The 12,954-nt window shown below is 52.7% G+C and overlaps 2 protein-coding genes across 4 annotated transcripts in view; both read left to right on the top strand.

The window, feature by feature from the left end:
• The window catches only part of ARID1A (AT-rich interaction domain 1A), a 57,677-nt gene extending 47,435 nt beyond the window's left edge, over positions 1-10,242 (top strand). For 2 of the 3 annotated variants that reach the window (XM_027661116.1, XM_027661117.1), the window contains exons 13-20: positions 2,281-2,413; positions 2,761-2,933; positions 3,112-3,262; positions 3,410-3,541; positions 3,624-3,720; positions 5,463-6,336; positions 6,608-6,738; positions 7,242-8,966. In XM_027661116.1, the coding sequence (XP_027516917.1) occupies positions 2,281-2,413; positions 2,761-2,933; positions 3,112-3,262; positions 3,410-3,541; positions 3,624-3,720; positions 5,463-6,336; positions 6,608-6,738; positions 7,242-8,966 (3,416 nt within the window). Of the gene's footprint in view, positions 1-2,280; positions 2,414-2,760; positions 2,934-3,111; positions 3,263-3,409; positions 3,542-3,623; positions 3,721-5,462; positions 6,337-6,607; positions 6,739-7,241 lie in introns of all 3 variants that reach the window. The other variant, XM_027661115.1, reaches the window with a different exon arrangement.
• A 2,513-nt stretch (positions 10,243-12,755) lies between these two features.
• Positions 12,756-12,954, top strand: part of PIGV (phosphatidylinositol glycan anchor biosynthesis class V) — a 6,652-nt gene continuing 6,453 nt past the window's right edge. Inside the window, exon 1 of the mRNA XM_027661243.1 lies at positions 12,756-12,806. The gene's annotated coding sequence lies outside the window, so the exon portion shown is untranslated. The remainder of the gene's footprint in view (positions 12,807-12,954) is intronic.

The following is a 12,954-nucleotide window of genomic DNA, read 5'->3' on the forward strand; positions in this document are numbered from 1 at the left end:
GATTAGGTGGTGCATCAGTTTTTATTTTGTTTTAGCTAATGTGATGGCATGTGAAGGTCCTGGCTCTGCCTTCTGGGCTGAGCTTCAGCACATCAGCAGAAGGAATTTGCAGGGCTGGTGTCCCAAACTGTGCACGTTTGATTCCTGCCATGAGAGGACTCAGCTGTATTTCCGATTTAAACTGTTCTCTCCAGCTGTCTTGCTCCAGACTCCTACAACTGGGAATATGCAGAGGCAGCACTGAAGCTTGGCTGGCCACTCTGATCCTTTAAGTTGGATCACTCATCGTGTCCATGCTCCTCTTTCACTTTCCTTTTCTTCCTCTCTCTTGCTCCCCTGGATCAGCAGGAACTGGGGTGTAGGGCACAACACAAATTACTCAACCCCAGCTCCAGGCTGAAGAGCCTTGGAGTACTGAGTCCCAGTGGACACTGCATTTCCAGGGCCCAGTGTCCTCCAGACTCACACACACAGTCCTGTCTCCAAGGAATCACCTGGATGGAGAATAACTTCCCTGTTTATAAACCCAGTGGACAACAACGGGGCATTTTGAAGGCCCATTGGAAAGGGTGAAAGGCTCTGTTGTCCCACACAGACGTGGTTTGCTCTCCCTGCAGACTTTACAACCTGTTGGCATTGGCTTCCTCCTCATTGCTGCCAAATTAACTCCTGCAGAACTTTGGGAATGAGTTATCCATTAACCACTTTCTGAGGCTGCAGGGGTGCCAGAGCTCTTCCCGGGCAGTGTCCCTCCCACCCCTCAAACCCCAGAAGTGTTCACAGAGACCGGTGGCTGGGAAGGGATTGGGAATTGCCTCACGGGCACTCGGGTTTCCTGAAAACCTTCCAGGGTTCCTGCTCGCAGACACAGCCTGTCCCTGGAGGGGGAGGAGGCACCACCAGTCCTCGCTGGGTTTTAATTCCCAGAGCGTGGAACTGGCCCCGCTCCAACTGTGTGTAAACTTGTGAGTGGGAGGGACGGCGGGAGGTGGGGACAAACACCAAATGGCAGCGATGCAGGGAATGTCTCGGGGCCTCTTCCTGCCGGTGCCAGCAGCACAAACGGAGCCGGGAGTGAATTCCTGGGGGAAGCGAGTGGAGCGAAGGAGGGCCCATGAATGAAACTCCCCGCTGAGCTCCCGCTGCCCTTCCTTCTCTCCGAGACCTCCCCGTGCTGGGAGGGAGTCACAGAGTTGAGGACAGGGTGCCAGGAAGGTGGGGTGTAAACAAACATGCCCTGGACGTGACCTCGGAGGATTTTAATGAATAGCTGAAATGACTCATCAACCAGCAGGGCTGGAGCTGAGGGATATCGGGTGCTGGGGACGGTAACTAATGGAAACATTAATTAAGAGTTCAGCTCCTGCCAGCTGCGAGGAGCGGCTGAACCTGAGCTGACACTGTCACAGCGATCCAGGGCCAGCGGAGCTCCTCGAGCTCACGGCACAGCTGGATTACACACAGCCTGGGATGTTTGATGAAAGCTCACTGGAGCGTAGAGCAGGGAGGCAGGGACCTTGCAGGGAACTTGCTGGACGGGTTTTGTCATTCAGTGAAAAGATCCGGCATCTCCGGCATTCCCTGTTCCAGGAATCCTTGGGAGTGGCGAGCGAATTAACCCCTCTGGAAGGGCAGAGCAGCCTTGTTCAGAGTTACTTGGTGGCTTCAGCTGATGTCCCGGGGTTTCCATCTCTAGGAAGGTTCCTGAGGCTTCCAGGAGAGGGGCTCAAACCCACCACCCTCCTGGGTGGAAAGGCTGTGAAGGTGACGTGTCAGGGGTTCCTTGCCAGGAAGCACCATATTCCTGCCACATGGTGCACTCCAGATCATCAACCTCTGATGGGATAGCTTGGGAAGCACCACACAGTGCCACGGTGGTGGCACCCACGTGTAGAAGGGAGTGTGGTTAAGAATGAGGCACAGGGCAGTGGTCACAGCACCAGGCCTGACAGAGCTCAAGGAGTGTTTGGATGAAACTCTCAGGCACGTGGTGTGACTCCTGGGGGTGGTCCTGTGCAGTGCTGAGGGTTGGACTCGATGATCCTTCCAACTCAGCATATTCTGGGATTCTGTGAGAAGGAACGTGTTCTCTGTATGTGGTTCTTCCAGGAAGCCTGTCCCAGCCTGTCCTTGAAACATTGAGCTCCTTGTACTTTTTTGGCCCCATTTCACCTGTCTCTTCCTTCAAGGACTCTCTGTTCTTGGGGCTGATGTTCTGGGAGGTCCTGGGTTGCATCCCCAGGGGCTAAAGCTGCTCACACCACATTTCTCCTCTTGCAGCGGGTTCAGGCTCCATGCAGGGTCCTCAGACACCTCAGTCCACCAGCAGCTCCATGGCAGAAGGAGGAGACTTGAAGCCACCAACTCCAGCCTCGACGCCACACAGTCAGATGCCCCCTTTGCCAGGCATCAGGTAGGGAACCATCGCTCCCTCCTCCGCTCTTGGGTGGGAGCTGTGAACGTGGGGTCACCTCTGGCCATCACTGCAAGGGGCTGGGGACTTGAGTACCTGTTTTGGTGGGACTCCATTGCTCTGCTCCCTCATTCGTGGCTCACAGCAGCATTGTGTGTCAATATTCATTAATTTAGAGGTGGGGTCAGAGGACACTGTTGTAGAAAGGCTCATGACTCTGGAGGAGCAGGACTGTGGTCCTTCTAGGGGATAGCAACACCTGAGAGGCAGCACGTGAGGAAAACTATCCTGAGGAGCACCGTGGACCTCTGTAACCTGGTGTTTGTGGGGTTTTTTTCTTGAACCAGGAGTAACTCCGTGGGCCTTCAGGATGCCTTTGCAGATGGCAGTGATCCTACGTTCCAGAAACGGAACTCCATGACTCCAAATCCAGGGTACCAGCCCAGCATGAATACCTCTGACATGATGGGTCGCATGTCTTACGAGCCAAATAAAGATCCTTACAGTGGTATGAGGAAAGGTGAGCAAGTCCTTGTGTTTTCTCCACTTTCTCCTTGAGTACTAATCCCTGTTAGCTGGCTGCACTCTGGAATGTGCTGTAGGAAACCTCCTGCTTGCCCCTTCTTCCCCAGAGAGCAGGGTTTAACTTTTTGAGGCAGCAGTGGCCACGCTAATTGCTTCTTCTCTCGGTATTCCAGCTCCAGGAAGCGATCCCTTCATGTCCTCAGGGCAGGGCCCCAACAGTGGTATGGGTGACCCTTACAACCGTGCTGCAGGCCCAGGGATGGGTAACATGGCCATGGGACAGCGGCAGCACTACTCCTACGGAGGTCCTTACGACAGAGTGAGGTGGGTACTGGAACCTGGAGGCATCCTGAGGTGCCTCGTGGGTGATCACCCCTTGGCTCTTCACTGCTGTGACTTTGGTGATTGTTGGAGGAGCCAAGGGGGGAATCCGAGTGAACGTGTGGGGTTTTTCTCCCTGTTTCCATGTAGGACGGAGCCCGGCATGGGACCTGAGGGCAACTTGGGAACGGGAACTCCGCAGCCAAACATCATGCCTTCCACCCCGGAGTCGGGGATGTACTCTCCCAGCCGCTACCCACAGCAGCAGCAGCAGCAGCAAAGGTCTGTGGGGGGTGTTGCCCTTCCCAGTGAGAGAGCTCTGAGGCTCTGACAGTGACAATTAATGCAACTGTTTCTTCTGCAGACATGATTCCTATGGCAATCAATTCTCCACTCAAGGCACATCCTCGGGCAGCCCCTTCCCAAGCCAGCAAACCACCATGTATCAGCAGCAGCAGCAGGTAAGGGATCCCAGGGTTTCTGGTTTGTTCAGCTGAGAGACATAAGAGTTTTTATCTGTAAACTTCGTGAAGAAAGGAGGTGAAAACCCTCGTTGCTTTATGAATGAGTAGAATTAAATACCTTATCATAGAATCACACAGTGGTTTGGGTTGGGAGGGACCTTAAAGCTCATCTCATTCCAACCCCCTGCCATGGGCAGGGACACCTTCCACCAGAACAGTTTGCTCCAAGCCCCATCCAGCCTGGCCTTATACAGGAGGCTGTATAAATTGCAAACAATTTGAAGAAGTTTTAATTAGCATTCCCAGTGTCGTGTTAGCAAGGCAGTGTTCTGAGAATGGAGGTTGTTTGCACACCCTGGTCAGGCAGCAGGAGATGAGGAAGCTTTGCTGGGCACCTCTGCCCCTCTGGAACTTTCTGAATACAGTCCTGTTTCTCTAACACCTTTGGTCCAAGTGATGAGTTTATTTGGAGTAGCTCCTGGATCGTTCTGGGGAGCTGCTTCAGGTGGATCATTCTGCACAACCCAGAGGATTTTTTTTGTCTGTCCCTTTCTGAGCCTGCAGCCAGAGGCTTCAGACTCCGTTGCCCAGCTGCCTCCTCCTCACTGTTCCCAAACCCATCAGGTTTGTTTCAGGACAGTTTGAATGAACGTATATCCCTTCCCATAATCCTTACATATGACTTGCTCTTTGTATCCATGCCAGGACCCATAATGTTTTCCTGATAATTTTAAGTCCTCTGCTTTAGGAGAGTATAGAGAGGGCACTCAGTGAGCTGTGCTAAGAATAATTCCAACTGCTCTGCCGTTTGGCTCTGCAACCAGAGCCACGGGGCTCGGAGCCAAGAGTTCGAGTTACTCTGGAACTTGTCATCTTTGAAGCCCTAGAGCTCCATCTGAAGCCAGTCATGACCGTGGAGCGTCTGAATCGCCTCTACAGCAGCTCCAGCACAGACCTTGGAGGCGAGAGAGATCCTGGATTTTAATTTTGTCTCCACCGTTGACTGTTTTCTCCATTTGCACTTAAAAGAATGAGGGGGGAGAATCATTCTTGCTCCTTTCAGCAGTGTGTTTTGAAATCCACAGGAAAGGAAGAAGCAGGAAGTAGAACAGTTTTTAATACATTTTGTTTGATGCTTCAGCAGAAACCTGGGAAATATAAAAGAATTAGGGTCTGATTAAATTCCTGGATGTGGAAGGGAGCAAGTACTGGTGCCTGGTTTGGTTTGTGGTGAATTCATTGTAGAGCTGAGTCTTTCCTGCAGGAAAGTCCTTTCTGCGGGCAGACTCCTGCCCCCAAGGCATCCTTGTAGAATCCACAAGGAAACTACCCAGCCAGCCACAAGGAATTGGCCTTGGCTTGTGGAAGGGAATGACTGATCCAGCTTCACGTTGGATATGACCAACAATGAGACAAAACCTCTCCCAGGCCGTGCCACAGGCCAGATCCTCTGGCTCTGAGGACTCTCCCCAGTGAGGTTTGGGTTCTTTGTTTCACAGAATACCAATAAACCAACAGAGGTTGGAAAAGACCTCTGAGATCATCAAGTCCAACCTGTTCCCGATCCCCACCTTGTCACCCAGCCCAGAGCACTGAGTGCCACGTCCTTGGACATCTCCAGGGATGGGGACTCCACCAGCTCCCTGGGCAGCCCCTGCAATGCCTGACAACCCTTCCAGTGAAACAGTCCTTCCTGAATTTCCAATCTCACGTTGTCAATGCCTTTCTCCTCCCCGCAGAACTACAAGCGGCCGATGGACGGGAGCTACGGCCTCCCCGCCAAGCGCCACGAAGGGGAGATGTACAACGTCCCCTACAGTGCCGGGCAGGGCCAGACCCAGCAGCAGCTGCCTCCAGCACAGCCCCAGCAGCCCAGCCAGCAGCCTCCTGCACAGCCATCCCCCCAGCAGGACCTGTATAACCAGTATGGGAGCACGTACCCCGCTGCCGACCGCCGAGCCGCCGGAGGGCCGCAGAACCAGTTCCCCTTCCAATTCGGCAGAGACAGGGTCTCGGCTCCCCCGGGCTCCAATGCTCAGCAGAACATGCCTCCTCAGATGATGGGTGGTCCCATCCAGTCCGCTCCGGAGGGTCCCCAGCAAGGGGCCATGTGGCAGGGGCGCAATGAGATGGGGTACAGCTTCCCCAACCGGCCGAGCACGGGCTCCGCGCCCCAGGGCCCCGCGTATCACGGAGTGACTCGAACAGATGAAATTCTGCATTCAGACCAGAGGGTCAACCACGAGGGACCATGGCCTTCCCACGGGAACAGGCAACCTCCTTATGGTCCCTCTGCCCCCGTGCCCCCAATGACCAGGCCCCCCCAGTCTAACTACCAGACCCCCCCCAGCATGCAGAATCACATTCCTCAGGTATCCAGCCCAGCACCTCTGCCCAGACCTCTGGAGAATCGCACTTCTCCGAGTAAATCTCCATTCCTGCACTCGGGGATGAAGATGCAGAAGGCAGGACCACCTGTTCCTGCCTCACATGTAACACCAGCAGCTGTCCAGCCTCCCATGATCCGACGAGACATCACCTTCCCGCCGGGATCAGTAGAAGCCACGCAACCTGTGTTGAAGCAGAGGAGGCGGCTAACAGCAAAAGATATCGGTGAGGAAACCCCCTGCTTTCCTGCCTTGAACCTTTGGTACAGTCCTGCCAAGCAGAAGGGCTCTGCTGGCTTTGAAAAAGCTGTATTTTTGCATGTTAAGCATATTTTCAGCCCTCATTTTGGCATTGCCTGTGGGCAGATTGCTGGTGCATGCAGTCTGTGCATCATCTTAACCAGGCTCTGCTCTTCACAGGTCCAAAAAGCAGTATCAGGTATCTCCTTTTTGTTTTTAAACTCCAGGAGCTGAAGTATCATGTGTTTATGTTACAGGAACTCCTGAAGCCTGGAGAGTGATGATGTCTCTGAAGTCCGGGCTGCTGGCTGAAAGTACGTGGGCCTTAGATACCATAAACATCCTGCTCTATGATGACAACAGCATAATGACCTTCAACCTCAGCCAGGTGGGTGCAGATGCTCTTTGGGGCAGGTCTTTGAAGTGCTAATTCTGTAGGGGTTTCTGTCAGTGAGCTGGCAACAATCAGCTCGTGCAGACTCCCGGGCGTCCCTGTACCTGGGGAGCGTTCCAGGTGGGAAGAGAACGTGGGGGTCTGGGCAGCTGTGAGCTTGGTCACTCACTGGCCTGTGTGATTTATGTGTGTGTTGGTGTGAAATCTCCTCAGCAGTGCTGGAAAGGCCCTCCTCCCTTGTGACTTAACCAGGAGGGAGATACAACCCAAGAGCACGTGGGTGTGTGCAGGGGGACAGCTTGGATACTCACAGTCAATATCTGCTTTTGTCCTTTCTCTCAAAGGACAAAAAACTCTGGTTTGCACCATTTATTGCCAGCATGAAAAAACCCATTAATTAACAGTGCTGCTTAAACTCTCAGCCCTGCTTGTGTTGACCTGAGCTGTTTTCTGATCACTGTTCCTTCCTCCCCTCCTGTTTTTCTCCCCCCTTGTAGCTGCCAGGCTTGCTGGAGCTCTTAGTGGAGTATTTCCGGCGCTGCCTGATCGAGATCTTCGGAATCCTGAAGGAATACGAGGTAGGAGACCCAGGGCAAAGAACACTATTAGATCCCGAAAGGTTCTGCAAATCTTCAGCTTCTTCTCCTGAAGAAGGGGAGGAGGACGACGAGCCACGGAGCCTGAACTGTGAGGAGGAGGAAGAGGACGAGGAAGAGGAGGAGGCCGCGTTCGCGAGCAAGGACAAAGCACCTCTGGAGAGCAGCGAGGAAAAACTAGTCAGTAAATTTGACAAGCTTCCAGTGAAGGTGGTGCAGAAAAACGACCCGTTTGTGGTAGATTATTCTGACAAGCTGGGCCGGGTGCAGGAGTTTGACAGCGGGCTCCTGCACTGGCGGATCGGCGGCGGAGACACCACCGAGCACATCCAGACCCACTTCGAGAGCAAGACGGAGCTGCCCTTGACTCACAAACGAGCTTCCTGCTCCTCTGCCTTGAGGAAACGTTCAGCAGCTGAGAGCAACCCGAGCACTAGGGAAGGAGAGGCTCCTCCATCTGACAGCTCCTCGGAGAAGAGGATAACTGCCACCATGGATGACATGCTCTCGGCACGCCCGGGCTCCCTGGCAGGGGAGGAGGAGGAGGTCAAAGCTTCGGAAACGGCGAAGGAGAGCAGCAAGTTTCCCTTTGTCATTAGTCCAGCTCAGAGCCACAGGAATATCAAAATCCTGGAGGATGAACCCCACAGTAAGGACGAGACGCCGCTCTGCACCCTCCTGGACTGGCAGGACTCTCTGGCCAAGCGCTGCATCTGCGTCTCGAACATCATCAGGAGTTTATCGTTCGTGCCGGGCAATGACTTTGAAATGTCCAAACACCCCGGGCTGCTGCTGATTCTAGGGAAACTGATCCTCTTACACCACAAGCACCCAGAACGCAAACAGGCACCCCTGACCTACGAGAAGGAGGAGGAGCAGGACCAGGGGGTGAGCTGCAACAAGGTGGAGTGGTGGTGGGACTGTTTGGAGATGCTGCGTGAGAATACACTGGTCACGTTGGCCAACATTTCCGGGCAGCTGGACCTCTCCCCTTACCCGGAAAGCATCTGTTTGCCTATCCTGGATGGACTCCTCCACTGGGCAGTGTGTCCATCAGCAGAGGCCCAGGATCCCTTCCCGACACTGGGGCCCAATGCTGTCCTCTCCCCTCAGAGACTGGTTTTGGAAACACTCAGCAAACTCAGCATCCAGGACAACAACGTGGATTTGATCCTGGCGACTCCCCCGTTCAGCCGCCTGGAGAAGCTGTACAGCACCATGGTGCGGTTCCTCAGTGACAGAAAGAACCCGGTGTGCCGGGAGATGGCCGTGGTACTGCTGGCCAACTTGGCACAGGGGGACAGCCTGGCGGCGAGGGCCATCGCTGTGCAGAAGGGCAGCATTGGCAACTTGCTGGGCTTCCTGGAGGACAGCCTGGCCGCCACGCAGTTCCAGCAGAGCCAGGCCGGGCTGATGCACATGCAGAACCCGCCCTTCGAGTCGACGAGCGTGGACATGATGCGCCGAGCCGCCCGGGCCCTGCTGGCCCTGGCCAAGGTGGACGAGAACCACTCGGAGTTCACGTTGTACGAGTCGCGGCTGTTGGACATCTCCGTGTCGCCTTTGATGAACTCTTTGGTTTCACAAGTTATTTGTGACGTACTGTTTTTAATTGGCCAGTCATGACAGCTGTGGGATCCGAGACCCTGTGTGCGTGTGCGTGAGTGGAGAACTTAGAAACTGACTGTTTGCCCTTTATTTATGCAAAACCACCTCAGAATCCACTGTCTGCCCTGCGCTGTCCTGCTTCTCCCTCGGGGAAAGATGTCCCTGGCCCCTCTCCCCTTTCCCCTGCCCTTCAAAATTTGTCCTGAAATCCCTTATTAAAGGAGACAAAGTTCTGTCTACATAGAAGACTTTTTTTATTTTAACCAAAGTTACTGTCGTTTACAGTGAGTTTGGGGAAAAACGACTTGCCGTGTTATCCCATTGACAGGCACCACTTTCATAACTGTTTTTAAATGGTAAAAACTCTGAAGGACAAAAAAAAAAAAAAAAGTGACTGCTGAACTCTGTGTGGTTTATCGTTGTACATTCACAATCTTGCAGGAACCAAGAAGTTACCAGTTGTGAACAGACCTTGTCCAAGGGAGGCCTGTGCAGTAGCGTGTAGAACTCCATGTACTGTACACCTTAAACTGTAAACATACTGTAATAATGTCTCACATGGATTAAAAAAAAGAAAAAAAGGAAAAAAAGAAAAAAACGCTGGATCAGCAGCAAGCTGTAGTTTTTAAAAATGTTTTTAGTTAATGTTGAGGAGAAAAAAAAAAAAAAGGCTTTTCCCCCAAAGTATAATGTGTGAACCTACAACACCCTGACCTCTTTCTCTCTTCCTCCTTGATTGTATGAATAACCCTGAGATCACCTCTTAGAACTGGTTTTAACCTTTAGCTGCAGCCCGAGAGCTGCCACGTGTGTATATATATATGACGTTGTACATTGCACATACCCTGAGACTCCTGCAGTTTTGTCCCCCTCTCCCCACCCCTTTATAGTATGACGAGTTAACGAGTTGATGACCTGCAAAAGCGAGACACAATTATTTAATCTCTTGCCAGACATCCCTCCCTGGAGGATGCTGTACAGGTCTCTGTGTATAAAGTCATTGCTGTCTCAGCAGCCAATCAACTTATAGTTTATTTTTTCCTGTTTTTGTTTTCTTTCTAATCGAGGTGTGAAAAAGTTCTAGGTTCAGTTGAAGTTCCTGATGAAGAAACACAATTGAGATTTTTCAGTGATGAATTCTGCATATTTGTATTTCAGACGATGTAGCTAAAAACTTGATGTAAATTCCTCCCTTTTTTCCTTTTTTGGCTTAATGAATATCATTTATTCAGTATGAAATCTTTATACTATATGTTCCACGTGTTAAGAATAAATGTACATTAAATCTTGGTAAGATGTTTGTAAGGGTTTTTTTTATTGGCAGGACAGGGAAGGAAGTTCAGTGCTGCCAGTGATGGTGCAGATCAGCTCCTCCTTTCCTACACAGGACCTCAAAGGTCCTGCAAGGTGCAGCAGTGTCAGGTGATGGCAAAGTCCTGCCTTGCTCAGGAGATGCTGCACGGTCTGACTTTGCTTTCTCTGGGCATGTTTCAGTCATGGAATTTTCCCTTAAGGCTCGGGATTTACAGCATGAGGTGAAGCTGTGGCAGAGAGAGAACTCCCAGGGTGAGAAAGGCCTTGCTGGGAAGGGAAGGCGGTTCCCTCTCAGCTCTGAAAATGGAAAATTGTTCACATTTTTCACATTTTCTTGGAAGTGTGGCGTGGACTCTGACTTCCTTCCGAGGCTGGGGGTTTCCAGAGGACAGAGCTCCGAGGCCCTTCAGCAAATAGCCAAAGTTCAGGCTCTTTGGATGAGGATCTGCACGTTTTTAGGGGTTTGGAAGTAGTGGGTATTTTATTTAGCCTGAAGCTTTATCCTCAGTGGATACCAGAAGTAGGGTAGCTACAACTGCTCTGAGCTCATGAAAGAAAAAGAAGCTTTTTTTAAAGGCAAATGTAATTTTTGTTCAAAAATTCACCCTGTTTTATCTCCTTGTCCTCTCCTAGGAAGCTCTCGGTTCCTTCATTCCTTAGACTTCAGATTCCTGGGAGTAACTGTGCCAAAATCAAACAGACCCTTTCCTGACAAGTCTGTGTATCAGCAGGAATTGCAGGAGCTCTTTGCCCGGCAGGAAAGTCCTTCAAATGGATTTCTTAAAAGGCAGGAATGGTGCTGGGCTTCCTTGGCTTTAAAAAACACTGGAAACCAAGTGTGGGGTAAGAATTCTGCTGGAATTTGCCATTCTGTGACACTTGTTGTTGATTCAAAACCCAGCTTCTCTGATAATTTAGTTCTGCATTCCAGGAGCTTTGTTTAACCTGATCAAATTAATGTAAAAAGTTTTTCTTCTTTCCCTAAACAGAGAGGACCCAGCAGCAAGGTTGGAGCAGGTAACGTGAGCAGCCTCTGGTACATCATCTGTGTTCCTGTTGTGGTGGATTTAATCCTGAGTGAAAGCTGCTTTTGGGAGGGAGAGTCAGGAGTGGTGCTAAACACCCATGTTACCAGTATTTATACACCCAGTTGATCCGAGGGGAGTAATTCTGCTCCCCCAGCACTTGTGTGCAGACACAGACACTTCTGAAATAGTGAAAAAGAAAAATGGCACAGATGAGAAATCAGTAAAATATGATTAAACAATGTTCCCAGTGTGTAACTGGGACTGTTTTGGGAGCCACCCCTGACCTCCAACTCAGCTGGGCTGCCTCCAGTGCAAACCCTTGGTGCTTTGGCCTGATTTGTGCCCAAAGCTCTCCATTCCTGCAGGAATTCCTTGAAGCACCTTTTTAACCCCGACCACTCTGTCATTATCCATTTTTGCTGGCAGAGGAGAAAAGGAGTCCTTCCCGAGCCTGATCCCTGATAAAAAGCACCCAGGGAGTCTCTGCTGTGGACTCTGCTGGTTGTGATGGTTTCTCCTTCATTCCTGTGCTAGTTACAGTCAGGCCCAGACCACGTTGGTTGGAGTGAAAGGAAATCTCCTGGCTCTGTCATCCCATGGACAAGATCCTGAGGGAAAGCTGCCCACCGTCCCAGAATTGTGAGTAATTAATGTCATAACCCCCATGCGCTGCCAGGCCATGGCTGGGTGATGTTGGTTAATGTGTTTTGGCAGAGCCTCCTGCCAAAGTTGGTGCAGCTCCAGGAGCCAGGGCTGGGAATGGTGATGGATCCATCCCTGGGTGCCTTGTACCCGTGTCCTGCTGCTCATCCCGGCTGCACCAGCACCCGGCATGAAGGAATCACAGGAATGAAGGAGAAACCACCACAACCAGCTGAGTCCTTAAGGAAAACTCCCAGAGTGCTTTTAATCAGCCGGCTGACTTGGGGAGAACTCAAGTTATTCCCCTTGATGGCCAAAAATGGGGAATGGTGAAACAGTCAGGGGCAAAGAGGAGTTTTAAGGGATTCCTGCAGGAATGGAAAGCTCTAGGTACGAATCAGGCTGAAGCAGCAAGGGTTTGCATTCCAGGCAGCCTTGCCAGACGAGGGGCTGGGATGAGGGATGTCCATGGGCCGGGATGAGGGGCTGCCTGTGTCCCCCACCCCACGAGGGGACCATCTCCCCCCCCGTGGCCCCCCTGCTCTCCTCAGGTGCCTGTGCCGCTGCTCCCTGATCTCCTGGGGCGGCCCTGTGACCTGCACGGGGCGCGCCGCCCCAGCCAGCCCTGCCCTGACCCCTGATTCTTCATCCCCGATCCCCCATCCCGGTCCCTCATCCCGGCCCGGGGCTCCCCGAGCGCCACCGCCCCCGGCCCGCCCTCAACAAAGATGGCGCTTCCCGCCCTCAACAAAGATGGCGCCGCCCAACCCTCCCCCCCCCCGCACACACGCTATGGATTCACGTGATGCCGGAAGGGGGCGTGGCCGGAAGTGACGCGGAGGCAGCCGGCGCGCGGAGGAGCCGCGCGCTCGAGGTAGGGGGGGGGAGCCCGGAGGGGCGGGGCCGGGGGGGGCGGTCACTGCTCCGAACCCGCACGGGGGCGCTGAGCGGCACCGGGACCACCGGGATCGGGATCGGGATCGGGATTGGGACTGGGATGGGCAACACCGGGACCGGGACAG

Source organism: Corapipo altera, unplaced genomic scaffold (assembly GCF_003945725.1).
Source record: "Corapipo altera isolate COAL_440 unplaced genomic scaffold, ASM394572v1 201, whole genome shotgun sequence".
Classification (NCBI taxonomy): domain Eukaryota; kingdom Metazoa; phylum Chordata; class Aves; order Passeriformes; family Pipridae; genus Corapipo; species Corapipo altera.